The sequence below is a fragment of the Uloborus diversus genome, chromosome 6, assembly GCF_026930045.1.
Source record: "Uloborus diversus isolate 005 chromosome 6, Udiv.v.3.1, whole genome shotgun sequence".
Taxonomy (NCBI): Eukaryota; Metazoa; Arthropoda; class Arachnida; order Araneae; family Uloboridae; genus Uloborus; species Uloborus diversus.
Genome location: NC_072736.1, coordinates 13,763,002 through 13,787,644, shown reverse-complemented (window position 1 = coordinate 13,787,644; position 24,643 = coordinate 13,763,002). Strand labels below are relative to the sequence as shown.

The window sequence follows — 24,643 nt, the reverse complement described above, 5'->3', positions numbered from 1 at the left end:
AGATCATATGAAATTATCACTCTGATGACTAATTTAATTAGTGCCCTTTTGAGTTGTAGAGTGTAATTGGAGTCCTTTGCAGAAAACAATACCTGTGGTTGAAATTATTTCTTTTTATTTCCTGCATGGTGATGTAATACAATAATATCCTTGGCGAGCTATTTACGTATGAGATATGAAATTGAAAATAAGTTCTCTCGAAGCATAGATAATTAAGTAAACATGCAAAACCATCATTGATAAATTTGTAATGTGACTAATGAAAAGTCATTTATCTAATGGAGGTTCCATTAATTTAAACTTAAGGTTTGCTGACTAAGTTTCCAATTTTAAAATGCTTATTTGAGAGCATGACGGCAAACAGCCGACTCGACTGACAAATAAAATAAAAATATGTTGCCTTAAACAAAAAAGCAACTGAGCTACCGAAACAACATATATAGCCAGCCAGAGTCATTTGCATGGATTTCAAGACATGCATTTCCCGATGTTAGAACGGCGGCCTATCAAATGAAAAAGGAACTTCATCATTTCATGACGTAAGGAACGCACGTGTCTAAGATCGGGAAATACGTTAGAAACATTGAAATTAGCATTTGTGACTTTGCAAGATAAAAGAAAATATAGATTTATTTAAAGCCAAATACATCAAAATAAACGTAAAAAATTGATAGTATTATTTGAAATTCCCAACAGAATTGTTGTTATCATTTACTTGATGCTTACGTTATTATAAGTTTTAACCGTGGTATATGAACATTTTGCCCCCACATTGTGACTAATCCTAGGTTTTATTTTGTAATGTTGAACAAAAGGAGGTGCTTTGTAAGTCAACAATTCAGGTTGCAGGTTGGCCTCCACAGCTCTGCATTAATATGTTTTATTTGCATCAAGTCTTGTAATGGTGATTTACCTACTTGAAGAAATAATTAGGTAAAAACACAGTGATTAAATAACAGAAAGGCTACCCATTTATAAGAAACAGTTTGTGCTGTATTAAAGTATATGTTCTCTTGAAATATGTTTTAAGTCGATGAGAAGTGCTGTTTGTGTGTGTGTGTGAAAAATTAGTTTACATGTGTATCGCAGGGGTGCCCACCTAGGGGTTATGGTACAGACTGCCATTGAAATTTTTAGGGAGCGTTGTTTAGAAGAGTATTTTTCTTTTTTTTTTTGGGGGGGGGGGTGTCTTCACAATATTTAGGGGGCGGGGATGAGCCTTTACTCTTAGGGAGTGGGCACCACTGTGTATGGCACATGTGTTCAGCATGAAAAGAAGGTTCCATTTTTATTGTATTTTTTATCCTTCAGCAGATAAAAAGTTGAGTTAAATGTTGATTCACTGTTGTGTAGCATTTACTAGTAATGTTTCCCAGATTTTTTTTAAAACAAAGTTAAACACAAACTGTATGTTATAATATTTTTGTTTCATCTTTTATAGATTTTTTAGTCAAGTAGAATATTTTCATTTATGAATCTGTGCATGTTGATATCTTGTATGTTTGAAAAATGGATTATGTTTTTTAACCCTTTCCATTTTCTTTGCCTGCAGAATTCCTAATGCTGGAAGTTTTATTAAAATTTCAAAAGCAGAGACTGGAATTTCTTGCCCTAATGCCATTAAATTAAAATATGGTAAAGATGGCGCTACATCAGCTACATTTATTAATTTGCCTCAGAAGACTGGCCGTGAGAGGCACATAGAAATGGTTGGCATGGAAAAAATAATGGGAAAACAAAGGTTTGCTGTTAATTTTATACTTTTCCCTTTAACATTTAAACTCACTTGAATTAGTGGGCTTTAGTTAATAATAGATGTTAAGGCTTTTTTTCGAAATATTTCAAAATTTAAACCTTGCTAAAAGACTTTTCTGCATTCTTGACTTCAAATTTCAAGTTATATTCATTTTAGCATTATTTTAATTTTTAATTTCATTGAGTATTCTTATAATTGAGGAGGTGCCAAGCAAGCAGGTCCACTTTAAAAAACTTTCGAGAAAACACGAAAAACTATTGTTCATTTAATGTTTGACTTGACACCGACAAAAAGTTGTTAACATCGTTCAGTTTGTACCTAGTGTTAATATTTTACATCATGTTTTGATAGAAATATGTTAATTATTTAATGTTAAATATTGGATGCGTTCTTTTTTGCTGGAACTAGGTGGATATTAAAGTAACGTAAAGTAGCAACCTCTAAAAAGCACAAATTCGCAGATTACTGCAGACATATGTTTTGGCATTTCAGGGAACGCCTTTTCAATGCAAAACGTAGTGAGCTTATGAATGAAAAGACATCCAACAAAAGCCAAGAGGAGATAAGCATACAGCTTAAAAGATAAATATAGCGGATTAGCCAAACACCAATGAGAAAATTCTAAACCAATAAGGAACCAATAGGAATGCGAACCGAAGCCAGGAGCTCTCTCTGAAGTACAGAAAGGCCAAAAGAATAATTTCCTGGCTTCTGTTCGCATTCCTATTGGTTCCTTATTGGTTTAGAATTTTCTCATTGGTGTTTGGCTAATCCGCTATTTTTATCTTTTAAGCTGTATGCTTATCTCCTCCTGGCTTTTGTCGGATGTCTTTTCATCCATAAGCTCACTACGTTTTGCATTGAAAAAGGCGTTCCCTGAAACGCCGAAACATATGTCTCCAGTAATCTGTGAATTTGTGCTTTTTAGACGTTGTTACTTTACGTTACGTTACTGTTCAACACAAAGGTATTTTTTTATCTTAAGTGGATATGTTTTTTTTTTGTATGAACGAGGTTGGGATATATTCTCTTTTGCCGCGACAATTTGTTTGCTCAATTTATTTAGTAAAACTCGAAAAAAAATTAACAAAATAATATACAACCAGGTAGTTTCAATTTCAAATTTATTCTGTTGGAATAGCTGCAAATATCATTAGCTGGTGATTTAAAGCTGATGTTAAACTCGCAAAATGCTCTACAAAACTTAGATTTTTGTACTTGCAATGTTACATCAACAAGTTGTTGAATAACTTGAAAAGTTTTTGTAACATTAAAATCAGAATGCAAATAAATTCTCTCTGACTTTTTGAGATTATAATGACTTTCTCATCCTTTTAGCTTTTTCAAAAACTCTTGAACAGATCCCCCCCCCCCCCATACAGATTTTCGATTAGTTCGATCACCACCTCGATTCTTCTTTAGACTTTGATTTGTAATCAACTTTTTAACTATATTACAACTTGTTGGTTTTAATTGAGTAAAGTGAATAAAAAACTTTTTACACACTGCAATTATTTTTCAGTTCCTGTTGAAAACGCTACATTTAACATTGAATCCATGTGAGCATTGTAGGAGTCACATGACCAAACTACAGCTTCCCATTGGCGGAAATGGATTTGTTCTTGTTTGCTTAAGACACATGTATGGATATGTTCTTTTATGCACAGAACTTTAATTTTCAAAGCTCTAAAATAATAGGATATGATTTTTTGAGGAAAAAACCAACTACACTACTGCACAGAAATGAGGCTGGCAAATAAAAACTAGCCATTAACTCAGTTTTGTATTTTAGTGGATCTGTTTGCTTTTGCATGCTGCCTTCTCAATTTAGTTCAGAAGCTGAATTTTTAATTTAACTCTTGTTGCTTTTTTCAACATAAAATTCTTTATTTTTACCATTTTTAAAAGTATTTATCATCAAATGGAATTGCTACTATGTTTTCTGTGTGTTTACAATGCAAGTTTTGTTAGCAGTAATTAATTGGAGAGGAGCTGTTTACAAATGATGTCACGCTTTGAGGGGATTCATGAAATTTGGGTTTGTAACTGGGGGGGGGGGGGGTAACAAGAAGTGTGACATCATGTATTTTTTCAAATTCAAATATGTTGATGAAAACGACCATGACACGGGACTAAAAGGTCGAGGTAAGGTAAAATGTGACAGGGGGTCAAACGTGTTGAAAAAAAGTGGCATTTATGTACAGTCCTTTATGTAATTCTTTTTCTGAATATAATGAAGGTATGGAAATTTAATGTATGAGGATTATATTTATTTTCTGCACAATCATTTATTTTTGTCGTAAAAAATATCACAGCGAACCATTCTTTACAATGAGTACAAAAATTTCAAATTTCGGATTTTGTTCGTTCAATTGATTTCATTTTCATTCTTTTCAAACTGATTATTTCCATTTCTTGCTCTGTTTTCAAAATGCGGCAAAACATTAAAGTTCGTTATAATCATAAGATGCTCAAAAATTTTCAATTTTACAAGTTTAAATAAAAATATTCAGTTGAAATTGAATGAAACAAAAAGTAAAAAGTTCAAGACTAAAAGTTTCTTTTGAAGTAAATTCAAGAAGTGTAGGTTGGGAAGACGGGATGAGTCTTTGGTACAGTTCTTTTGCAGAGGTCTAGATCATTTTAGCTAATGTTCTTTTTTTTTTTAAAATGATTGTATGTTTTACATTATTGTAGTTTTATTATTATTAACTTTTTAAAAATTTTAATCCATTAATTTATTTTATTAATCTATCTATTTTTAAAGACAAATAAGTGTGGAGGAAAGGGCACAGCTGTCTGTTTCCTTACCTTTTCAGTCTTTTCCAAGGAAGTAGAAGAAAAGGTCTATTGAAATGGGTACAGTTAACACAAATAAGAAATTAACCCCTTAATACCTATGAAAATGGTTGTTCAAGCAGCACTTTTTTTTCTTCAAATTTGCTGTTTAAGCATATACAAATACAAATACAAAAGTGACGACCAGCAACAGGCTCTGGGCCCAGCTAGACTGGTCCTAGTCAATTTACAATCCCGAGTGAAGATCAATGGCCCTCTTAAAACTGTCTACTCCCTTGCTCATTACCACCTCTTCCGGTAAGCTGTTCCAAGGTTCTACTACCCTGCTAAAATAATAATTTTTCCTAATATCCGTGTTAGCCTCAGATTTAAATAGCTTAAAACAATGACCCCTTGTCCTATTTTCAGTGCTAAACTTTAGCCCCGTAACATCTTTCGTTTTAATAAATTTAAACAGCTGAATCATGTCCCCTTGGTCTCTTCTTTGCTCAAGACTGTACGTTTTGAGCCTTCTAAGCCTGGAATCATAATCTAAGTGAGAAAGTTCACTTATTAGCCTTGTAGCCCGCCTTTGAACCCTTTCCAATACATTAATGTCTTTCTTAAGATAATGGGACCAAAACTGAACTGAATGGAATATCTTCCATTATGCTTGCAATTATCAACAAGGCTAATACTAATAAGGGTAGCAGCACTAGTTTGTTATTTTACAGCAACAATATGATGTTTGTGGACAAAGTTTAATTATAACCAACATCAATTGCTTCCCTCCAACAATCACTTTAAATGTGCTGCTGACATATTTACAGTATGGGACCCCAATTCTGAAATGTTCAGGACCGAGACCCTTCTGGATTTCAGAATTTTTCGGCATTTGGATTCTGACTCACAAAAAATATGGAAAGCTCTCCTGTTTTTTGCGGTGTCTATCACATTTTTCCTGTTTTCGCTGATGTTCATGCTAAATTTCTTTTATCTTTTGATCAATCCAAAACTTCTCGAGTAGCTATAAAAAATAGTTTTGGCAACACAGTTAAAAAATATTACTTCCCTTTGGGGTGCTCCTGTCATCACTTTAAGATACTACCTCGCACTCGTTTTATAAATAATTTTGTCAATTGAATTCCAATCTGATTAAAATTTTCATGTGCAGCAAAAAAAAAAAAGGTTCAGTGTACTTCTTTATGCTAAAACAAAAATCGGACATAATTTCTTGCGGCGTATTCTCCGCTAATGTTGCTTTTTATTGTCATGCAATGTGCCGATCGATACAATAAATTAATCATATTTTTACTAAAAATAATTTTGTACTTTTGTTGAATAGGCTTTGTACTTCATATTCATGAGAAGAAAAAAAGAATTATTGTTAATTGAAAGTGAATGTAAAAAAAGTACTGATCAATCGCTGCAAAACACTTATTTATGCGTAACACGTGACATCGAGAAACATGTTCAGTAAGTGTCGAACCTTTCGAGTTTTAAACTTTTAAACCTGAGAGAAAAAAAGAAAAACGGATTTTGGGATTCCAAAATTGTGTGTGGGGTCTCATACTGTATTGTTTCGATATATTGTCATTTTGTTTTCATTTGTGGAAAACGTTTCTTAATGTCTTGAGTTGCAAAAGACTTTGTTTCTTATTCCAGTAACTACTTATGCCTGACAGATGTGGTATTATCAAGAACTTTTGTAAATGGACCTGGTGACAAAAATGAATTGCTAGAATTAACACCGAATATTCGTAATTTAGACCTGTCTGAAAATTTGTTATCCTCCTGGTGTGATGTTATTGCCATAGCTGAACAGCTGCCTCATCTTTCTTCTTTAATTCTTTCGTAAGTAAAAAAAAAAAATATAGTTTTTAAAATTAAATCTCCTGTTTCAAGAATATGCATACAGTTTTAAGTCTTGAAATGCTCAGAAAATTCAAACTCTGTGCTTTCAAGTAATTTTTAATTTGAACCTAAAATTTAAGTTATTATTCTTATCAATTTGTGTTGACTTAATTCTTTCTTATACTTTGAGTTTTTCTTTTCCCATTTTTTTTAACCCTCTAAGCGTGCCAGCTCACCTCGTCATTGTAATGTTATGTTATAGATGGGTTTGACGAGTGCCACTCATCATGCAATTTTAAAGTCAGTATTTCTACTTGTGTGACGGTAATAACTCATTATATTAATATTTTCTTTTAATTTCAAAAGATGCCACCTTATGGCAGCATCAAACAATTTCTCAGAAAAAAAGTTGTGGCTTTAGTTTGAGCTCGCTTCCTAAATACTAAATGCCTAACACATCAGCCTCAAAAAGAGATCCTCCACGGGTACACAAACAACGCTACATGGTGGCAGTTAAAAGAATGGTATTGCTATAACGATACATCCAAACAAGTCAAACATTTGCTTCACAAATACCGTCTGATGTTTAAAATTCTTTTGCTTTTTGGTTATAATCGTTCGCTTGAATTAAATCTTTTGTGAATTTTTTGTCTCTGTGTATTTTTTCTTTAGAATCTCGAAGCGCTTTAAAGATTAGTGTGGTTTATTTCTTTTTTCTCGAAATGTAATCATTTCAATAATGCCTCGAACCTGATGTATACCTTTTTGTACTTCTAGATATCAAAGTTTAAAAAAAAAAAACCCTTCAAATTCCTGCTGATGTAAATCAGCGAATATTATGGCTAAATGTCATAAAAAAACCAAAGGTAAATAAATTTTTTTCCGGGTGGAATTATTGTATCGAAGTTGAGCATAACAAATTGGCAAAAAAAAAAAAAAAAAAAATCCAACTGCTGAAATAGTGTTTGCCATTTTTGCTCTTCTTACTTTAATTTTACATTTTTAAATAGAAGTTTTCATATGACTTACTTTTATTTACTTGGAGGATTATTTTATGTTTAAGTGATCTGATTTAATTATTTGACTGAGTAATTAATATTGCTTTAATGGTACTTTTAATGTATTCAATGGACTATTTCATTAAAAACTAAACATTTAATTTCAAATTCGATTAATATTGATTTTAGCAACCTTTGTAAAGCGGATAAGTTTTTAACGAAAAAATGTGGAAACGAACGTAGTGTTCTAGTTTTAATAAACCCCTCACTTTTCCTTATTAATAATTGTTCATATGCACTTTAAACTGCATAAGTATATATACAGTGACCCTCCAGAGTGTCTGTATACTTTTAAAATTTGTAATCTTATATCTTTAAATGAGCAATTCTTGTGGGTATGTATATATATTTATGTTTCGTATCTCGGAAACGGCTCTAACAATTTGGATGAAATTTTGGATTTAGTTGTAGTTTACAGGGTTCGTACGGGTCATGGAAATCCTGGAAAGTCATGGAAAAAAATAAGTGGATTTCAGACCTGGAAAAGTCATGGAAAATTGAAATTTTCATTGAAAGTCATGGAAACTTATTTCAAGTCATGGAAAAATGTCCTGGACAAAGAGAAAGTAACAGTAACTAAAAGAGCATTAGAAATCTTGAGTGATTTAACAGTACAGCACGTAAAAGCTATTAAAAGTGGAAAATTGAACGATCCCAAAATCAAATCTGAATTTTGAAATCCTATTGCATCCACTTCTGTCACAGCCGCTTGCCTTTTTTTGCGATGTGATTTTACTGATTGGACATCACTTATATATATATATATATATATATATATATATATATATATATATATATATATATATATATATTTTAATTAACTGTTATTTTCAACACTTCTTATGTTTCATATTCTGTAGTAGCCTACTTGCACGTTGTTGGTTTTGCCACGCCCACTCAAAAAAAGCATTTCAATTACATCCGAGTTCGATTCCATCACTCGTAATAACTATATTATTAAATTTATTAGAGTTTATCTTAATTTGTTCATAGTTTTAGAAAATAAAGATCTTCACTCAGGCGATAGAATACAGAAAAAGAGGAATTCTAATACTCTAAAACAGTAGTGCCCAACATATACATACAGCCCGCAAAACTAATCCATGCGACCCACTGCTACACTCAATGTCAGGATTCAACTATGTTCTGGAATTTCTGAACCTATTAATTTATATAGATTTGAAAATGTGCAAATAAGTAAGCAAAACAAGTATACTTTTGAATCAGAAGATTGATTCATTACTGAATGTTTTTTTTTTTTTTTTTTTTCAAAAAAGATCTGGTGAAAGATCTGGTTTAGAAACATAAAGAACTAAACTATGTGGCTTTACTTTAAAGAACCAAAATACTGTCAAGTTACGTGGATGATTAAATGCTCTGTTGACACTGAAAGGCAACTTTTGAAGCAAATTTATTGAAACTTATTGATGACTCATTCAACCTTTATCCCATTCAATATCATTCTGCCTGTTTATAAAAAAAATGTTAGACATTTAAGCATCATCATATTCTTTTCACTGCATTTTTACTTTACTTAAATTTATATGAAGAAGACAAATAAGAATAGTTTAGATTTTTAAGTGTACACTTATATTTTTTCCATTATGAGTAAGTACTTCAATGAGGGCGTGGCCTTCATGTTGACATTTTGCTAATGCTCATTTCCAAAAATTAGCAAGTTTAAGATTAAATAGTGCTATTCTCTTCGTGTAACAAGGTCATGAAAATTTTCATTGAAGTCATGAAAAAGTCTTGGAAAAGTCATGGAACTTTTTCATCCAATTAGAGTATGAACCCTGAGTTTAGCATTCTAAGTTCATCTACATCAGCGTTTTTTTTTTTATAAAAATGCTATTTTTTTCAAAAATGAGTTTATTAATATAGTCTAATCGAGTTCAGCCCTGAAAAAAATTGTGAATCGACACATATGGCAGACGATTTGCAACCATAACAAGGAAAATTTTTCCCTTCTCTCTTTAAAATTTTAAATTTGCTTAGGGTTTCCAGGTTTTGCAAGATATTAGCCACTTTGGCTAATTTCAATCGCCCTTGGCTAAAAACAAATTCAAAAGCATAATGTAAGTTGATGTAAAGCTTTTTTTTTTTTTTTTTTAAAGCAAAACTATTGCTTGACCGTGTTATTTTATTTATTTATCTCTTCTTTTTAACATTTCAAATAATTTTATATGTTTTTTAAATCACGCATCTAAATTTTATTTCGAAAAACAAATGTCTCGAAACTGTTTATATTTTGTTAAGACTTGTTATAATTTGTTGGTGTGGTTTGTGGATCATCAGTTTTTATGGGTAGCATGCTGTAGCATTTTCTGGCGTAAAGTGACCAACTACACTAAAAGTACTTATTTCAAGTAAAAATCTCGATTGGGATAAAATCGTGAATCGCAACATAGTATGGATGGAAGTATTGGGTTAAAACCGATTTCACCACTGTAAAATTGGCTTCAAGTTCAAAATCTTTTAATTAATGACAGGAAAATTGTATAGTGGAAACAAAAATGTAACAGATAGTTTAAAACAAAATGTTGATTTAATTTTATTCAGAATCTTTGTTTGGTATTTTAGTGTTATAAGATGGTTGCGGCACATTTTCAATCCTACATTTTTTTTCATATTTATTATCGCAATGTTTGGTCTTAGTTTTGGCAATACCGTGCATTAAATATGTATACGAAACCAGCTCAGAGCTTCCCTATGTGGATGACTGTGGGGGAGAAGAGTCGTATATTCAGTAGTAGACTTCTTACAGCTGAAATGATTATAATGCTGATGAAGTGATTACACATGTATATCTCCGGTTTTTTGGAAGCCTTTCCAACGACTGGCGAAAACCTTAATATTTCGTTAACGTGATGCTTTTCAAGTATATTTGAAAAAGTATCGAACCTCAGAAAAACACGAGTTGACAAAAAAAAAAAAAACTTTTAAAGCCGAGTGAGGCTTGGTTGTTCAGGTACTAAAAACCAAAATAACACAGAACTGAATTCAAATAAGAAGTTAAATATTTTTTCACATCACCTCCACCTCATTCTACATAAAACACAAGTTTTTTTCCAAATATTAACTGATTTTCTATTTGAAATGAGTAAAAAAACGAAGAGAAATAACGAGTCACAAAAGTAATCGTACATTGAAATATTTTTGGGGAAATTCATGATAAAAATTTTGTCTTGTGTCCTTTTTTTCTTTCTTTCATTGGCTCTTAAAAATTATTTGGATTTAAATTTTTTGCTTATTTACTCCGTAATATTCTACTTATTATTTTTAAATGGCTGGTATTCATAAAAAAAAACAACAAACACCATTCAAAACCAGATTTTTCAGTTTAAAGATTAACTGAGAGTATCTATTATCGACTTCAGATCAATTACGGCCCGTTCAGGTTGACTGAGCTCCCAATGAGAGCGAAAAAGTCACTGGATTCCGCAGCTTTGCAAACAAGTGAGATGCTCGGTGCTTACTTGCAATTCTGTCTTAGTGTTCGCCTTGGCTCCAGTCGCAGTAATGCTTTTGGAGCTTTCTAGGTGAATCAGGAAGGCTACAAGCGAATGCTTGAAAGCTACTTAAGATTTTTTCAGAAGGTTTCAGCAACGTAGGTGGCTTTAACTAAGGAGATTTCTGTATTATTTAGAATAATTCCAGGATAATTTCAGGAAGGTTACAGACTTTCAGCGGGAAACATTCCTGTTTTTGGCGAGATATTTTACTGGCAGAAATTGGGCACATCAGCCCCCCATTATTTTCGAGGAACGTTTCTGAATTGTTTATACAGTGTAGTACCAGTAAAGTGGTTCGAAATATCACTAAATTAGTTAATTTATATCATTCTATGTGTGATAAAATTGCTTTGAAGATAAAAATTGGATCAAAGACAAGGTATTTTTAGTTGAATCAGTTAACCGTGGTGGTGGAAGTGTTTCTACGTCTGGGTATATATCAGCATCGGGAATTTTTAATTTGGAATTCATTGTTCAAATAATGCATCATGCGGTTAATTAAAAATTTTTAAAGGATAATTGCAAATTAATAGCCCAAAATTTGCTCATTGGAAAAAAACTTTGTTTTTTTTTATAAAGACAGCTTTCTTTCTTGCGCCTGGTACCTCTAAAATTGTGCACACTTTTTGAAAATATCTTCTCAATCACCAGATTCAAACCCAATGGCATATATTTTGAGAGAATGGAGGTTGCATTACGAAAATACCTCATCTAAAAGAAAAGCGAACCCGAAACGGTAATGCTCGAAGTGTGGTTGAACATTCACTCAGAAATTTGCAAAAAAAAAAAAACACTTTGAAATCTATTTCCAGACGTTTAAAAGCTGTTGCTGTTGTGTATGTTGAATATTAATTATTATATGATATATTATATTATGTCTTATTAAATATAAATTTAATGAGAAAATTATTTAGTTACATGTAGATAATTTTTAAAGTGTGCAAAGACTTTTGTGAGATCAAGTTTTCGGAGAAGATTCAAGTTTTCAAAGAGGGAGGCGGTATTAATTCAAACCGTTTTTTTTTTGTCCACTCATAGTTAATTATTGATTTCTTAAAAATCAATTTTTATTATATTATTGAAAAACTTTCATGTAATTTTGTTGAAAATAGACCACAAATCTTATACTTAAATACCTATTCGAAACATTAATTTTAATGATTGGATAGCGGCTTATTTTATTGAGAATGGAAAGTGTACGAACACTTTTGGGAGCCACTGTAGCTTTTAAAGTACGACAAGTAATCTTTATCATCACTTTTATGGGGGTTATTTCAATGACTGAAATTTTGGTGCGATCTTTAAATTTTGGGCAACAAGCGTTTTATTTTGGGATGATCATCCAGGGCCAGAAAATATTACTTCCGCAAGCCCTTGGCATCATGAAATGGAAAAACTGACCTCAGTCACAGTTATCAAAATCTCCCTTCCATGCTTAAATGGTAGGTACTTTACTAGGAGCATTTTAAATCTTTTCCGATAATTTTTCATTCTATGATTGGTCAAAGTTTAATTAAAACTACTTGTTTGGAGATACTGTTTATTATTTTGTCGTTTTTTTCTAAAAAGAAAAAATAATTTTTAACCTTTAAACAAAATATAACTTACAACTTTATTTTGTTTAAAGGTAATAATACCTTTAAACAAAATAAAGTACTAAGCAAGGCTAAAAGTCACTTTGAAATGAAAAAAAAAAAACCCTGCTTAACACACTCTTTAACGAAACGAACTGGTGCACCTAGAAGTTGCCAGAATGAAACGAAATTCCACGCACGTAAGGATATTGATTTAAGAAAGTGATTACCAAATGAAAACTGATCATTAATAACTGGAAAAAATCTCAAATGAAGGTGTTAGTACCCTGTTGAACCTCTTCCTACCGTGAATATACGAGGTAATGCAGGTGAGCATTGAGACATAAACAGTCTCTTACGATGTCCGAGGTCATCTCCTACACAATTACTGTACACACGACACCAATTCGATCAAACTCGTAAGTTATCCTCGTAGGTAGTTTGAAGTCACAAACGATCATAGATATGCTCAATCTGTGACAAATCACGGGATTGAGCAGATCAATTGAGGTGATAATGCAGAAGAAGTCCCCTGACACTCACTGTGTGTGACTGGGCTTTATCCGGATAAAAAAAATGACTGGTGTGAGCCATTAAGTGCTAACACATGTGGCTGAAACATGACACAAACGTATCGTTAGGTTGCCATAATGTCCACCTCAAACTGTTATCTGGTTGCTAAATTGATTACATGTAGTTCAGCCTTAGCTCTGGTTTAATGGAGATAACTTTCTGCTAACTAATGTATTGGTTAACAAAAGAACCTAAAGGTAAATAAATTAATTAATAAAATAAAATAAATAATAAATAAATACATAAGACACACAACTTTGAGCATTTAAATTTTGATGTCTTGAATTGAAATTGTTGACATCAAAATTCAAATGCATGCCAGGGGCTGGATGTTGTGTGCTGCGTATTCTGTTTCTGTTTAAAGAAGATCGTGTAATGTGTAAGTCGAGAGGGTTGTTTATAAATAAAGTTGACTTGAAGGAATGTGAACAGCACCCAGGAAGGGGGCATGCTCACGGATACCCGTAATAATGGAACAAATGGTTGGAAAATACGATTGTTCGCTCAAAACAAGAGAAATGACCACCTTAAGAGTAGAGTAGAATCCCAAAAGAAAAAGAATAATAGATAATTTTAAATATATTTTTGTTTAAATTTTAATTAGGCTTATTCGTTATTTTTTTAGTTTCATCTGAAGATTCTCATGGTACCCCAGCGACATTTTAAATCAGATAATTTCAAACAAGGACTTAAGAGAAAGATTTTAAAGCAAGATGCTGTTCCTTCTATATTTTCAGATAATTCCAACTCTCTGAGACCTCCAAGGAAAAGAGCAAGATTATCTGTTATTGAACTTTCAGATGGATCAGAAACGCTTGAAAAGGATGAAATCTACCACCCAACTCGATCTCTGTATCATCTTCAACCATTTCAGCTTTACAAGTTCAAAATAAAGCCTTGAAAAGAAAATTAAAATCAGCACCTTTCTGTCTCAGAAGAGCCCAGAAAAGTATAAAGAGAATAAAAAACCAAAAGAAATCCTTATTGTGAAAAAATGTTGAGCTGCTGCAAAAATTAGTAGTTTTTTCAAATATTTATTTATTGAAAGTATTGCACACTACAGAAAGAATCCAGTTACAGTGGCAACAATAATATAAAAATATCAATTAAAACAAATTATACATTTAAAATATTAAAACATGAAGACTTAAAATTGTAAAATGATAGGTTAAAAATATCTAAATCATGACAGTGAATGTTAAAAAGTTTGTAAAATTTAAAAAGACAAAAATTATCAGCATAGTTCCGTATGGTAAAAAATTTTTAAAAAGAAGAACGACTCCTAAGAGTTCTACTTGGGACAGCAAGTTGTATCGAATTGATGATATCTGAGCAGTCAAATTATGTAGAGCCTTATAGAAAAAAAGAAGACACAAAAGTTCACAGCGTGATTTAAGAGTGAGTACATTATAAATATTACATAAATGTGAGTAAGAATAAGTTAAAAATTCTTGATTATTAATTCTGTAACATAAGTAATAAACAAATTTGGATTGAATCTGCTCAAGAGTTTTAGCTTCATTATTGTAGGAGGAATCCCAAATAAGACTGCAATACTCAAGTTTGGAGCGCACAAAACAAAAATAAAGCGTAATTGAATAATTGTAATATTGAAAATGAAGCTGCTGCTGGGTCAGGGCATGCAATATTTATAATGGATCAACTAAAATCTCACCAGAAAAAACAAATTCGATGGAGTACCAAGGGTTATAAAGATATGCATCTTGTGGCAGAGATATTTCCCAAGAGGGTACCAGTTCATGCGTGATTCAAAGTTTTTAAAATTACCATGTAATACAACTTTAAAAAAGTATATTGGGTATGGAACTGTAGATACAGATATTGGGTTTAGCTCATTAGTTAAACAACACTTAGAATTAGAAAAGGCCCAACTTCAGAAAAAACATAGCTTCAGGAAAATGAAGTCTACGGCTCATTAATTATAGGGCTTGCACGCGTGACTGATGGGCTGATGCCGATTGTTCAAAGATGGCCGATGGCCGATTGTTTTTACGTATGCAGACCCCACATACGAAATTTTAACCTTCTAGCTTACCATTTTTGAATTATGACTTATGAGAGCCTACATACGTATCCAGTCGCAAAAAACAAAGCAATAATTAAATTGTTTTTACCTGAATGCAATATTACAAATTCTGTGACTAAAATAGAAATTCATACTGAAATTTAAGTAAAAAATTTTATATGAAAACAATAACTCCCTGTATTAAAAAGTAAAACAGCAAAGGTCCTTTTTTTGAAAACATCGGTAATTCCATCAGCTTTTCCAAGGTTTTTAAGGCCGATGGCCAATGTTTCCTCCAAGTTAGCATCGGCCGCCGATGCTGATGGCTAAATGTTGAACCATAGGCACTGATGCATCGATCCAGTCCTAATTAATTATCAATGAAATGAGTATTAAACCAATGTTAAACTATGATAAATATCGTGATGAAATATTTGGATAAGTAAAAATGGACGGAATTGAAACTGAAGTAGGAATGGAGAATAAATTAGCGAAACATCTCTTGGGCTTTTTTTATTCAGGCTTATCAACAGCAATACAAATACCAGTTGCATTTTATTTTACTTTGCAACTGCAAAGGATGGAACTACATCAACTAACTAGACAAATACTTTCAGAGGTGGAAAAAGTTGGCTTCAAAATTTGCCGCATTGTTACAGATAATCTAAGTGTGAATACGTTAATATACAAAGAACTGTGTGGAGAAACTATTTTGCCTTCTGTCGTCCATCCGGAGGACAGCAACAGAAAACTTTTTATCAGCTACGATTATTGCCATACAATTAAAAATATCAGAAATCAATTCCAATCTAACAAAAAAAAATTCAATAATCAAGGTAAATCCATATCCCCGTATTATCTTTTCAAGTTATACAAGATCCAAAAAAAAAAAAAAAAAAACAAGTAATTAAACCAGTACGTTTTTTGACAAGAAAACATTTATATCCCTCTTCATTCAAAAAAAAAAAAAATGAACGTAAAAGGAGCTATTGACATATTTATGCTTGAAGTGACATCAGCACTAAAATATTTTAAAGAAAAAGATGAACATTTTGGTGTAAAGGGATTTAAAGACGCAGGCCCTATAATTGAATTCATGGAAACTGTCTACAGGTGGTTTAATATTCTTAATATTCAAAATACAACACAGCACATACACAAGAAACAGCCAGATTAAATGCATTTTTTTCTCCATAACTGATGAAAGAATAATCTGGCTAAAAGAAGATTTCCTGACATACTTTGGGAACTGGAAAAATAAGTGCTCCAAGGAGAAGGTAGAATTTCTGAGCAAAGAAACATATGAAGCAATGTCAATAACTATGAAATCAGCAGTGGAAACGATAAGTTACCTTCTCCAAAATGGTTTCCACTATGTTCTAACAAGAAAGCTATGTAGAATCTTTTTTTGGATACATAAGAAGACTAAACGGCTGCAATGACCTAACTAATGTTTCTGCAGCAACCAACACAATTTCCAAAGTATTAAAAATTGGAATAATCAAAAACACGAAATCCTTTACTCCAAAACAAAAGATAGCGCATGATGACACCACTTTCCTGCAATCTGTTTCGTACTATCAGTCAATCATGGATGATGACTTAAAGACAATGGCGGCTCGAGCCTTGAAAATGTGAGGGGGCCGGATCACACATATGGGTGCACTCAGATCCCCCCTCCGCCAATTTTGAAAAATAAAAAATAATTTAAAAAAATAATTAAAAAAAATATTTTTTTAAATATTTGAACTTCCTTAAAATAAAACAAAATTAAATTCATTTTAAACATAGGACAAGCTACAAAATACTTACACTACTAAATAAATCACAAAAGATATTAATCTCATATTTATGTCCATGATTGCTGGCAGGGTGGTGCATTCCCTCCCCCCCCCCATTTTTCTGACTTTCAAAAATAAAATTTAATTAATCAAAGAGGGAAATGCTAAAAAATGCATCACGAAAAATATTAATCTCGCATTTGTATCCAGTACGCTTTCCGGCGCTGCAGTACGCTTTCCTTGCAGGTAAGGGGCTGGAAGGGAGGAACTTTCACTGGCTTTTCACCGCACCTCATTAATTTTACTTTTCTAACGGATAAACTGCAAATTTATGCAGAAAATACGGTACAATCCATTTTTTATTTCAAGCAGGTACACAATAAAAGGGGGGGAATAAATGAAAAATTATAAATTATAGTCTAAAAAAAGTGAGGGGGACCGGCCCCCTCCGGCCCCTCCCACGAGCCGCCACTGCTTAAAGAGATAAAAGGAAACAGAAGCAGTCTCCCAAAACAACATGAACACTGCAACTTTCTCATTTGTTGCAGGTATTTAGCTGGAACAGTTGAGGAAAATATAGACTGTGTTGAATGCTATAATCTTTTAACTACTGCAAAATCCAATTCTCTACTCAATTTCATGATCATCTAGTTGGATAGGGAAGGGGGTTGGGGTAACCTCAATTCACCAACATTTTGATTTTACTGCACTCTTGTTTGAAATATTCATTCAGTATTGATAAACTTGAAAAAAAAATGTAATCAGAACATTAACTACAATATTTTTACCGTCATTGTTAAAAACCTCTTTTTTTTTTCTTGTCCATGAATTAAAACAGATAACTATAAGCAAGTGTTGTGCACTCGTATCCTTAACAAGTTTTTTTGACCCTATATAAATTTTTTTTGTCAAAGTTCAAACAATCATATCAATTCTAAACAACAAAAACAATATAGAAAAATTTTGAAACTTTAAGTTAAGTAGATTAAGGCTCAGGGAGCAGTCATTAAAAAGCCCTTACAGCACAGGGCCATAGCCTGGGGGTGGTATTAGGGGGCAATTCCCTACCTTTAAAATTACTTATAAAACAATGAAAAGTTTTGGGAAAAAGTCCCCTTCTTACAATGTCAACAAAGATCCTTTTGAATTGCATTTTAGGAACTTTAATTTCTAAAAATCCCCCCCCCCCCCTGGAGAGAGTACCAAACTCCATTCCCCTAACAATTGATGTTAGCTTTGCATATTTAGGACTTCCAATTTTGAAAAAGTTTCGTGAAAGAGTTCCAAGCCTCATCCCTGCCCCTAATGCCAGTTAATGGCCTATATATACAGGAAATCCTCGAAACCTTGTTTGTCTCCAACATCACTAAAGGTGGTCTGAAATCACCTTTTCAACACTTGAATTTCGAAAATTTTCGGGGAAATATTCCAAATCTAATTTTTTCATCTAACTTCATCAAAAGCTAACTACAGTTGTGTTTTTAACTGAGATTCAGAAAACTTTCTGAGGGAGAACCTCCAAAATTCTCTTCACCTAACATTGTCGAAGATCTTTTAAATTAGGTTTTTGGAAATTCAGTAACACTCACTCAAAATTTCTAGGGAAAAGTCTCTGAATGAACCCTATCCTATCTCTTAATCACATTACCAAATATGGCCCACAAATGCGGTTTCAACGCTTATATTTCGAGGTATTTCCATGGGAAGATCCTAAACACATCTATAATTGCATTTTGGAACTTCTTTTTCCAAAATCCCAAGGGAGAGTTCTGAACCCCATGCCCTCCCTTTTCTTCATCACAAATGATTACAATTATGTTTTTAAGAACTAAATTTTACGGGGAAGAGTCTTCAAATCCATTTTTTAAATTTAATTTTGAAAAAAAAAGTAATAATAATGGAAAAAGAAAGAAAACACCATCATAATGATCGTATACCACATCTTTTACATGGATATTGTGATTATTTTTAGTAGTTTTCTTTTATTGGTTTGGCGAAGGTGTGTATTTACGTATATTACTGTAATTACTTATCTTATTCCCTACATTTAAATATTTTCTGTAACTGTTATTCAGCAACAAATAAAGTTTTATTTGCATATTTATTAATTCATTTATAATGATTATTATTTTGTAAAAAAAGGAAAAACATTTCAGCTGTTCACAAAAAGTTTTCACAAGTCCCCGAGACGAAAAAATTTTTCCCCCAAAAAAAGTGTGGGGGAAGGAGAGGAGGGAAAACCTCACCGGTTTTTGTAAAAAAAAAAAAAAACGTGTTTTAACGGTCAAATAAAAGTCTTTTTTTTTTCCTGAAGAAAGAAAATTTAAAAAAAAAAAAAAAAAAAACATAAAAAGCTTAATTTACAGATCAAAAGCTTTTTTTCACACTTCTTTGTTTCAGAATTTTAGTCAAGGCTTCAAGGCTGCCAAAAAAATAATTCTGGAAAGGTTATTTGTGATTTAACTTTCTGGGTTTTTCAATAACTGGTTCATCGGACCGGTTCCAGACCTATAAATAAAATTTACTGCACTTCAAAGACAGAGACGGACTGGGTCCCCCAAGAGGGCGCCAAACTTGGGTACCAAAGGGTGAAGAAAAAAAGAAAAAGTTGCACAGGTTAGAGGGGTGAAGCTTTGCGCCCTCGAATATTCAATCAAATAAAATAAAATTTAAAAAACAGGTTTGAGGGCACAAGAAAATAAAAATGACAAAAGGCGCACATGCTCGAGGGCACAAAAAAAACAAAAACAAAGGTGCACACACAGGTTTAAGGGATCAAGAAAATGAAGGGAAGAAAGAAAGAAAAAAAAACTGTAGGCGTATACGTTCTAGAGCGCATATAAAATAAAATGAAGAAAAAAAAAGTTCAATGGTGAATAAAAAAAAGAAAGCACCGGTTTGAAAGCATAAAAAAACGAAGGCGCACAAGTTTAAGAGTGTAAAAAAATGTAAGAAAAAAAAAAGAAACAAAGTCACACAAATTTGAGGGCGTAAAAATTAGTGAATGAATAAATTTAAAAAATTCTAATAAAAAAAATTAAAAAAAAAACAATAACAACAAAACAAGGAGGCACACAGAGGCGCATCGGGTCGGCGGGCCAGTCCGCCCTTGCTCTAAGACCTGTTCACAATAAATTTAAAAAAAAAATGCTTATTAAAATTTATAAAAATATATCACACATACTCTAATTATTTTTAAAAAATGAATGAATTAATAGAAATAACTTTTACGATAATTTTAATATTGATTTTTTGATTGCTGTATATATTTTTTTGTGTTTTTTTCTCTCAAAAGTTTACTTAATTATGCATAATAATTGCGGTATTTGTTCTTTACATTTAAATATCATTGCTAGTAAATGAATTACTCTTTCTTAATATCTCTTTCTTTATTTATTTTATTAAAAATATATAAATAAAAATCTTACCGATCCACAGGTGAAAAACTGTTGAGAAAAGCAGATTTAAATTGTTAAATATTTAACTAATAGATGGCAGTAGCAAAAGTACCAAAATTGTGCTTACTGGGATCTTTTTGCTCTATGTTAAAAGCTAGAACGTTATAAGGCATTTAGTATTTAAGAGGCGTTGGTTATAGCGATGCATATAAGCGCTTTTGTGAGAAAAGACCGGTGTTATCGAATGATTCGAGTGATTCTGAAGATGATATTTTGGATCATTCTGACTTTGAAAGTGAGTCTGATGACGAAACAAGTATACAGTCGAGTCCTGACTTACGCGAAGGATGCGTTCCAAGATCCTTCGCATAAGTTGAAATTTCGCGTTGTGGAAAAGGGTATGTGTAAAAACTTTTATAAACATACCCATACAATTAAAGACACTTGTAAACACCACCTCAAACTGTTAAAAACCATTTCTTAACTATACTTTACTGTTTCCTAAATAAAAAATTGAATTTTTATTTATTGTATTTAAAAAAAAACACGTTTTATTTAACATAAAAAACTGTTACGATGCACAAAATCAATGATCAATGGGAAAGGAAGACATAAAATAAGCCGCTACGGTAGATACATTATGTAGTAAGAAAAACAAATGCACTACAGTTGTACCAAAGAACATATACTGTGCAGTAGATCCAGTAATGATATTTGTAACTTAAAAAATCGCAGATGGTGATGATTTATGCTGCGTGATCAAACCGTTATTCTTATATAATTTTAAATACACAATACAGTTGCTTCACTAGTTCTTTCATAATGTTTCCATCTAGGACAACACCCCTCTTCCTGATTTCTTAAATTCAGAATGCAAGAGGAGCTTCCATTTTCATATTTTTAGCATTTTGCTTAGAAACTACTCGGTGAACTTTTACGGATTTCCTTTTCTTGCTTTTTGATTGTAGATATGGAACATTCACTCATGCTTAATTGTCGTGCTACCTTCGACGCATTTTATAGTTGTTCAAGCACGTAATGTTTAGCTTTTCTTTAATTGTCAGAGAGAGAAACTTTCTCTTTTTCCTTCTATCTTCACAAACTTTAAGTGAAACAGCGCTCTTAGGTGTCATTATATTTCATCAACTTTCCCACATAGAATGAAAAAAACAAATGGAAAATGAGGAGTAGAGTTATTTGTATAAGTGATGTTCAGACTAGTACGGTGCGGAAACTTCCGCTTTCAGTGATGCCAAAGGGGTGAAGGTCGATTCACGAAAACACCGCGATTCCCTTCGGAAAATTTGTGTGTTGCGGGTGAAGAAATCGCGTTAGGAATAATTCTTTACTGGGGAAAAAATCGCGTTATAGCCATTTCGCGTAAGTCGGATCGCGTTGTATCGGGAGTCTACTGTATATAGTTATGAGTCAGATGAGGAAACAAACAATTTGGATTCGGCGTAGGAATGGTGTCAAGTTTTAAGTTCTACACAATCCCCACAACGTTTTCAATTTGGTAAAAGGCCTGGAACAAATTTTCAGGTAAAAAATTGCAATAATTCCCTACACTTTTTCCAATTATTCATAAGTAATGAATTTGTAGAAACTATTGTAAAGCAAAACACCTTCACGATAAGCATTACCCACTGCGGTGTGCGCATGGGAGAAAAAGCCACACGCTTTGAGGGTGATAAGTAACTACATGCAATATCTTGAAAATATCAATGTCATTTTTGGAGTTTTATATCATATGAAATATTAAATAATATTTGAAAAAAATCTGATTAAAATTAATCATTGCAATCAAAGTTTAATAATCCTTTCTACTAAAAGGCCAAAGAAAAAGGGGGCAATATTTGCTCAAGTTTTTAAAGGGTGATTACACGGTTAATGCATAAGACATTAAAGTTCAGTTCAGCAAAGATTCAGCTATATAGATATTAAACAACAAAGCTAGAGTTCCTATTTCAAAACATGGTTTTTATCAAAATAGCAGGGGTGCCCACAGAGGGGGATTATGGCTCAAGTTGTGCCATCAAAAAGTTTTTAGGGGGGGGGGGAGCGGTTAAATATTTTTATTTATTTAAATTTATTTATTGATTTTTTAATTTAAATTATTTTATTTATTTTTTATGTTTATATTTTATTTCATTTATTTAGTTAGTTTGTGTCTGTGGCTAAGTTCGGAAACACCTCGCCGGTCATTTGGAAAGTTGTTGGTCAGGTTGCGTAATGACATCACTGGAATTTTTCTGGTTCTCCGGTAGAACAGCAGTGTTTCTGAGCGCTCGTGGTTAGAGCTCGGTAGTTCTAATTCAGCAGCAGACGACGCTTCCATGGACACTCCAATCACAGTGAGCGTAAAATTGGATACACGATTGGATTGGCAATCATACCACTTGATCTCGCTAACCAAGTCAAGACCACTGTAGGAGTGATTGCAACCTGACCTACCGCTATAGAGCAACTGCAAGCATTTCAGAACGCTGGTCGGTGGCACCAAAAATCAGCTGATTGCGTTTCCGAACGCTTGCGGATGCACCAGTGTCACCGCGGGGAGTTTCCGAACTTATCCTGTATGTGTGTGCGTGTCATTGCCGTAGCACAGAACTTTTCTAATAAAACAATAATAATTAAAAATAAATAAATAAATAAATAATATTTTAAAAATAAATTAGAAAAAAATATTTAAAAACTAATAAATAAATAAATAAGAGAGCTAAAAAAATAAAAAAGGGAAAGATGACTAAGAAAAATGGGGGGGGGGGGGGGTTTTTTTGCCATTGATCTTAGGGGGTGGTGATGGGCACCCCAGCAAAATAGCACTAGTATATGTAATTTTGAAAAAAGTAAGAAAATTGATTCAGAATGTAATCGTTTTTTATTAATTGTGTTTTTGAGCAAAAGATGACGAATAATGAAACAACTCGCAGAAGATATTTAATTTATTCTGAAAGTGAAGATGCTGTCTTAAGTGAGACAAATCTGGTTTATTTCCTCATTTTTTATCTTTATATTTTCCCTTTATGGGTCTAACTCATGTTTATATCATTTCATGTTTATATCATGTTTTACAAAAGTATGAACTTTAGAACAAAAGAGAACGCGTTTTATGAAAAATTAGGGCCAAGAAAAAATGACAATCATGATCTATTAATTGATATGTGTAAATAAATATACAAATTGTAAATGTTATTAAATTGGTCCTTGTGAATTGTTTATTAACCTACACAAGAACTGTACTTGAGCCATGAAGAATGTACAAAATTAAGTATAAACAAGGGGAGCCCCAACATAAAATTTTTGATAGGGTGAAAACTCTCAACTTGCCGAATGAAGTTCCTTTTTTACCGTATGATAAAATACTAGCATGCATGCATATCATACATACATAACATCGAATGAAAAAAAACTCTAGGCATCATGAATAAAGAAAAAAAAATCTCAATGTTGCAATATGATCTCCAAATTTTTGAAACCCGTCAGCAAAATTTGCCTAATAAGGAAGTTCTTGGAAGGTCACAGTGACCTCTCATCAGGGGGAGAAGGGGGGGGGGCGCTTCTGAATGTAAAACGTCACACTTCTTCATAAACTTAGCAGTTTAAATTTCAGAAACACAATTTGAGTTTTTTGCGTCAAGGAAATTTTGCTTCTTTTTTTTTGAGAGGGGAGGGGATGCAGATTTCAAATTTGACTCTGTTGATAACGGTCTTGATTTAATTTTTGATAGTAGATAACGTATTTGAAATTTATTTATTTTTTGAAGTTGTTCCTGTCTATGAGATCACTTCTAAAGTATACTTTTGAAGGTATTGAAGCTCAAATTCAAGCAAATGCTAAAAAATATAATTAAAAACTAACTGTAAGTGTGAAGAATTCAAAGTTGGACAAGTATCAACACACTCAATGGCTTATGATGTGCAGAAAAATTTCAAAGTGTTTTCGAAGCCAAGGTGCGAGTGACCGTCTTTTTCGGGTCATAAGCATTTCGTTTGCAGTATGGTTTCAGGAAAGGTAAATCCTGTACTACTAATCTATTGCATTTCTACGACAAGGTTACCTCAGCTTTAGATAACAAAAAATGTGTGGATGTTGTTTATATTGATTTTCAAAAAGCTTTTGACAAAGTACCGCATGTTGCTCTTCTCAGCAAGTTAGCTGACATTGGAATAGGAGGAAAAACTTTACTTTGGGTAAGAAATTGGCTTACTGGTAGGAAGCAAAGAGTAGTTGTGAGAGGAAATCACTCTAATTGGAGTGATGTTTTAAGTGGGGTTCCTCAGGGATCAGTTTTAGGGCCTCTTTTGTTTATTATATTTATGAATGACA

General features: G+C 32.5%; 1 protein-coding gene across 3 annotated transcripts in view; it reads left to right on the top strand.

Moving 5' to 3' along the window:
- Nucleotides 1–24,643, top strand: part of LOC129223730 (tubulin-specific chaperone E-like) — a 310,220-nt gene that overhangs the window by 255,183 nt on the left and 30,394 nt on the right. For all 3 annotated transcript variants that reach the window (XM_054858085.1, XM_054858086.1, XM_054858084.1), the window contains exons 4-5: nt 1,553–1,741; nt 6,200–6,388. In XM_054858085.1, the coding sequence (XP_054714060.1) occupies nt 1,553–1,741; nt 6,200–6,388 (378 nt within the window). The remainder of the gene's footprint in view (nt 1–1,552; nt 1,742–6,199; nt 6,389–24,643) is intronic.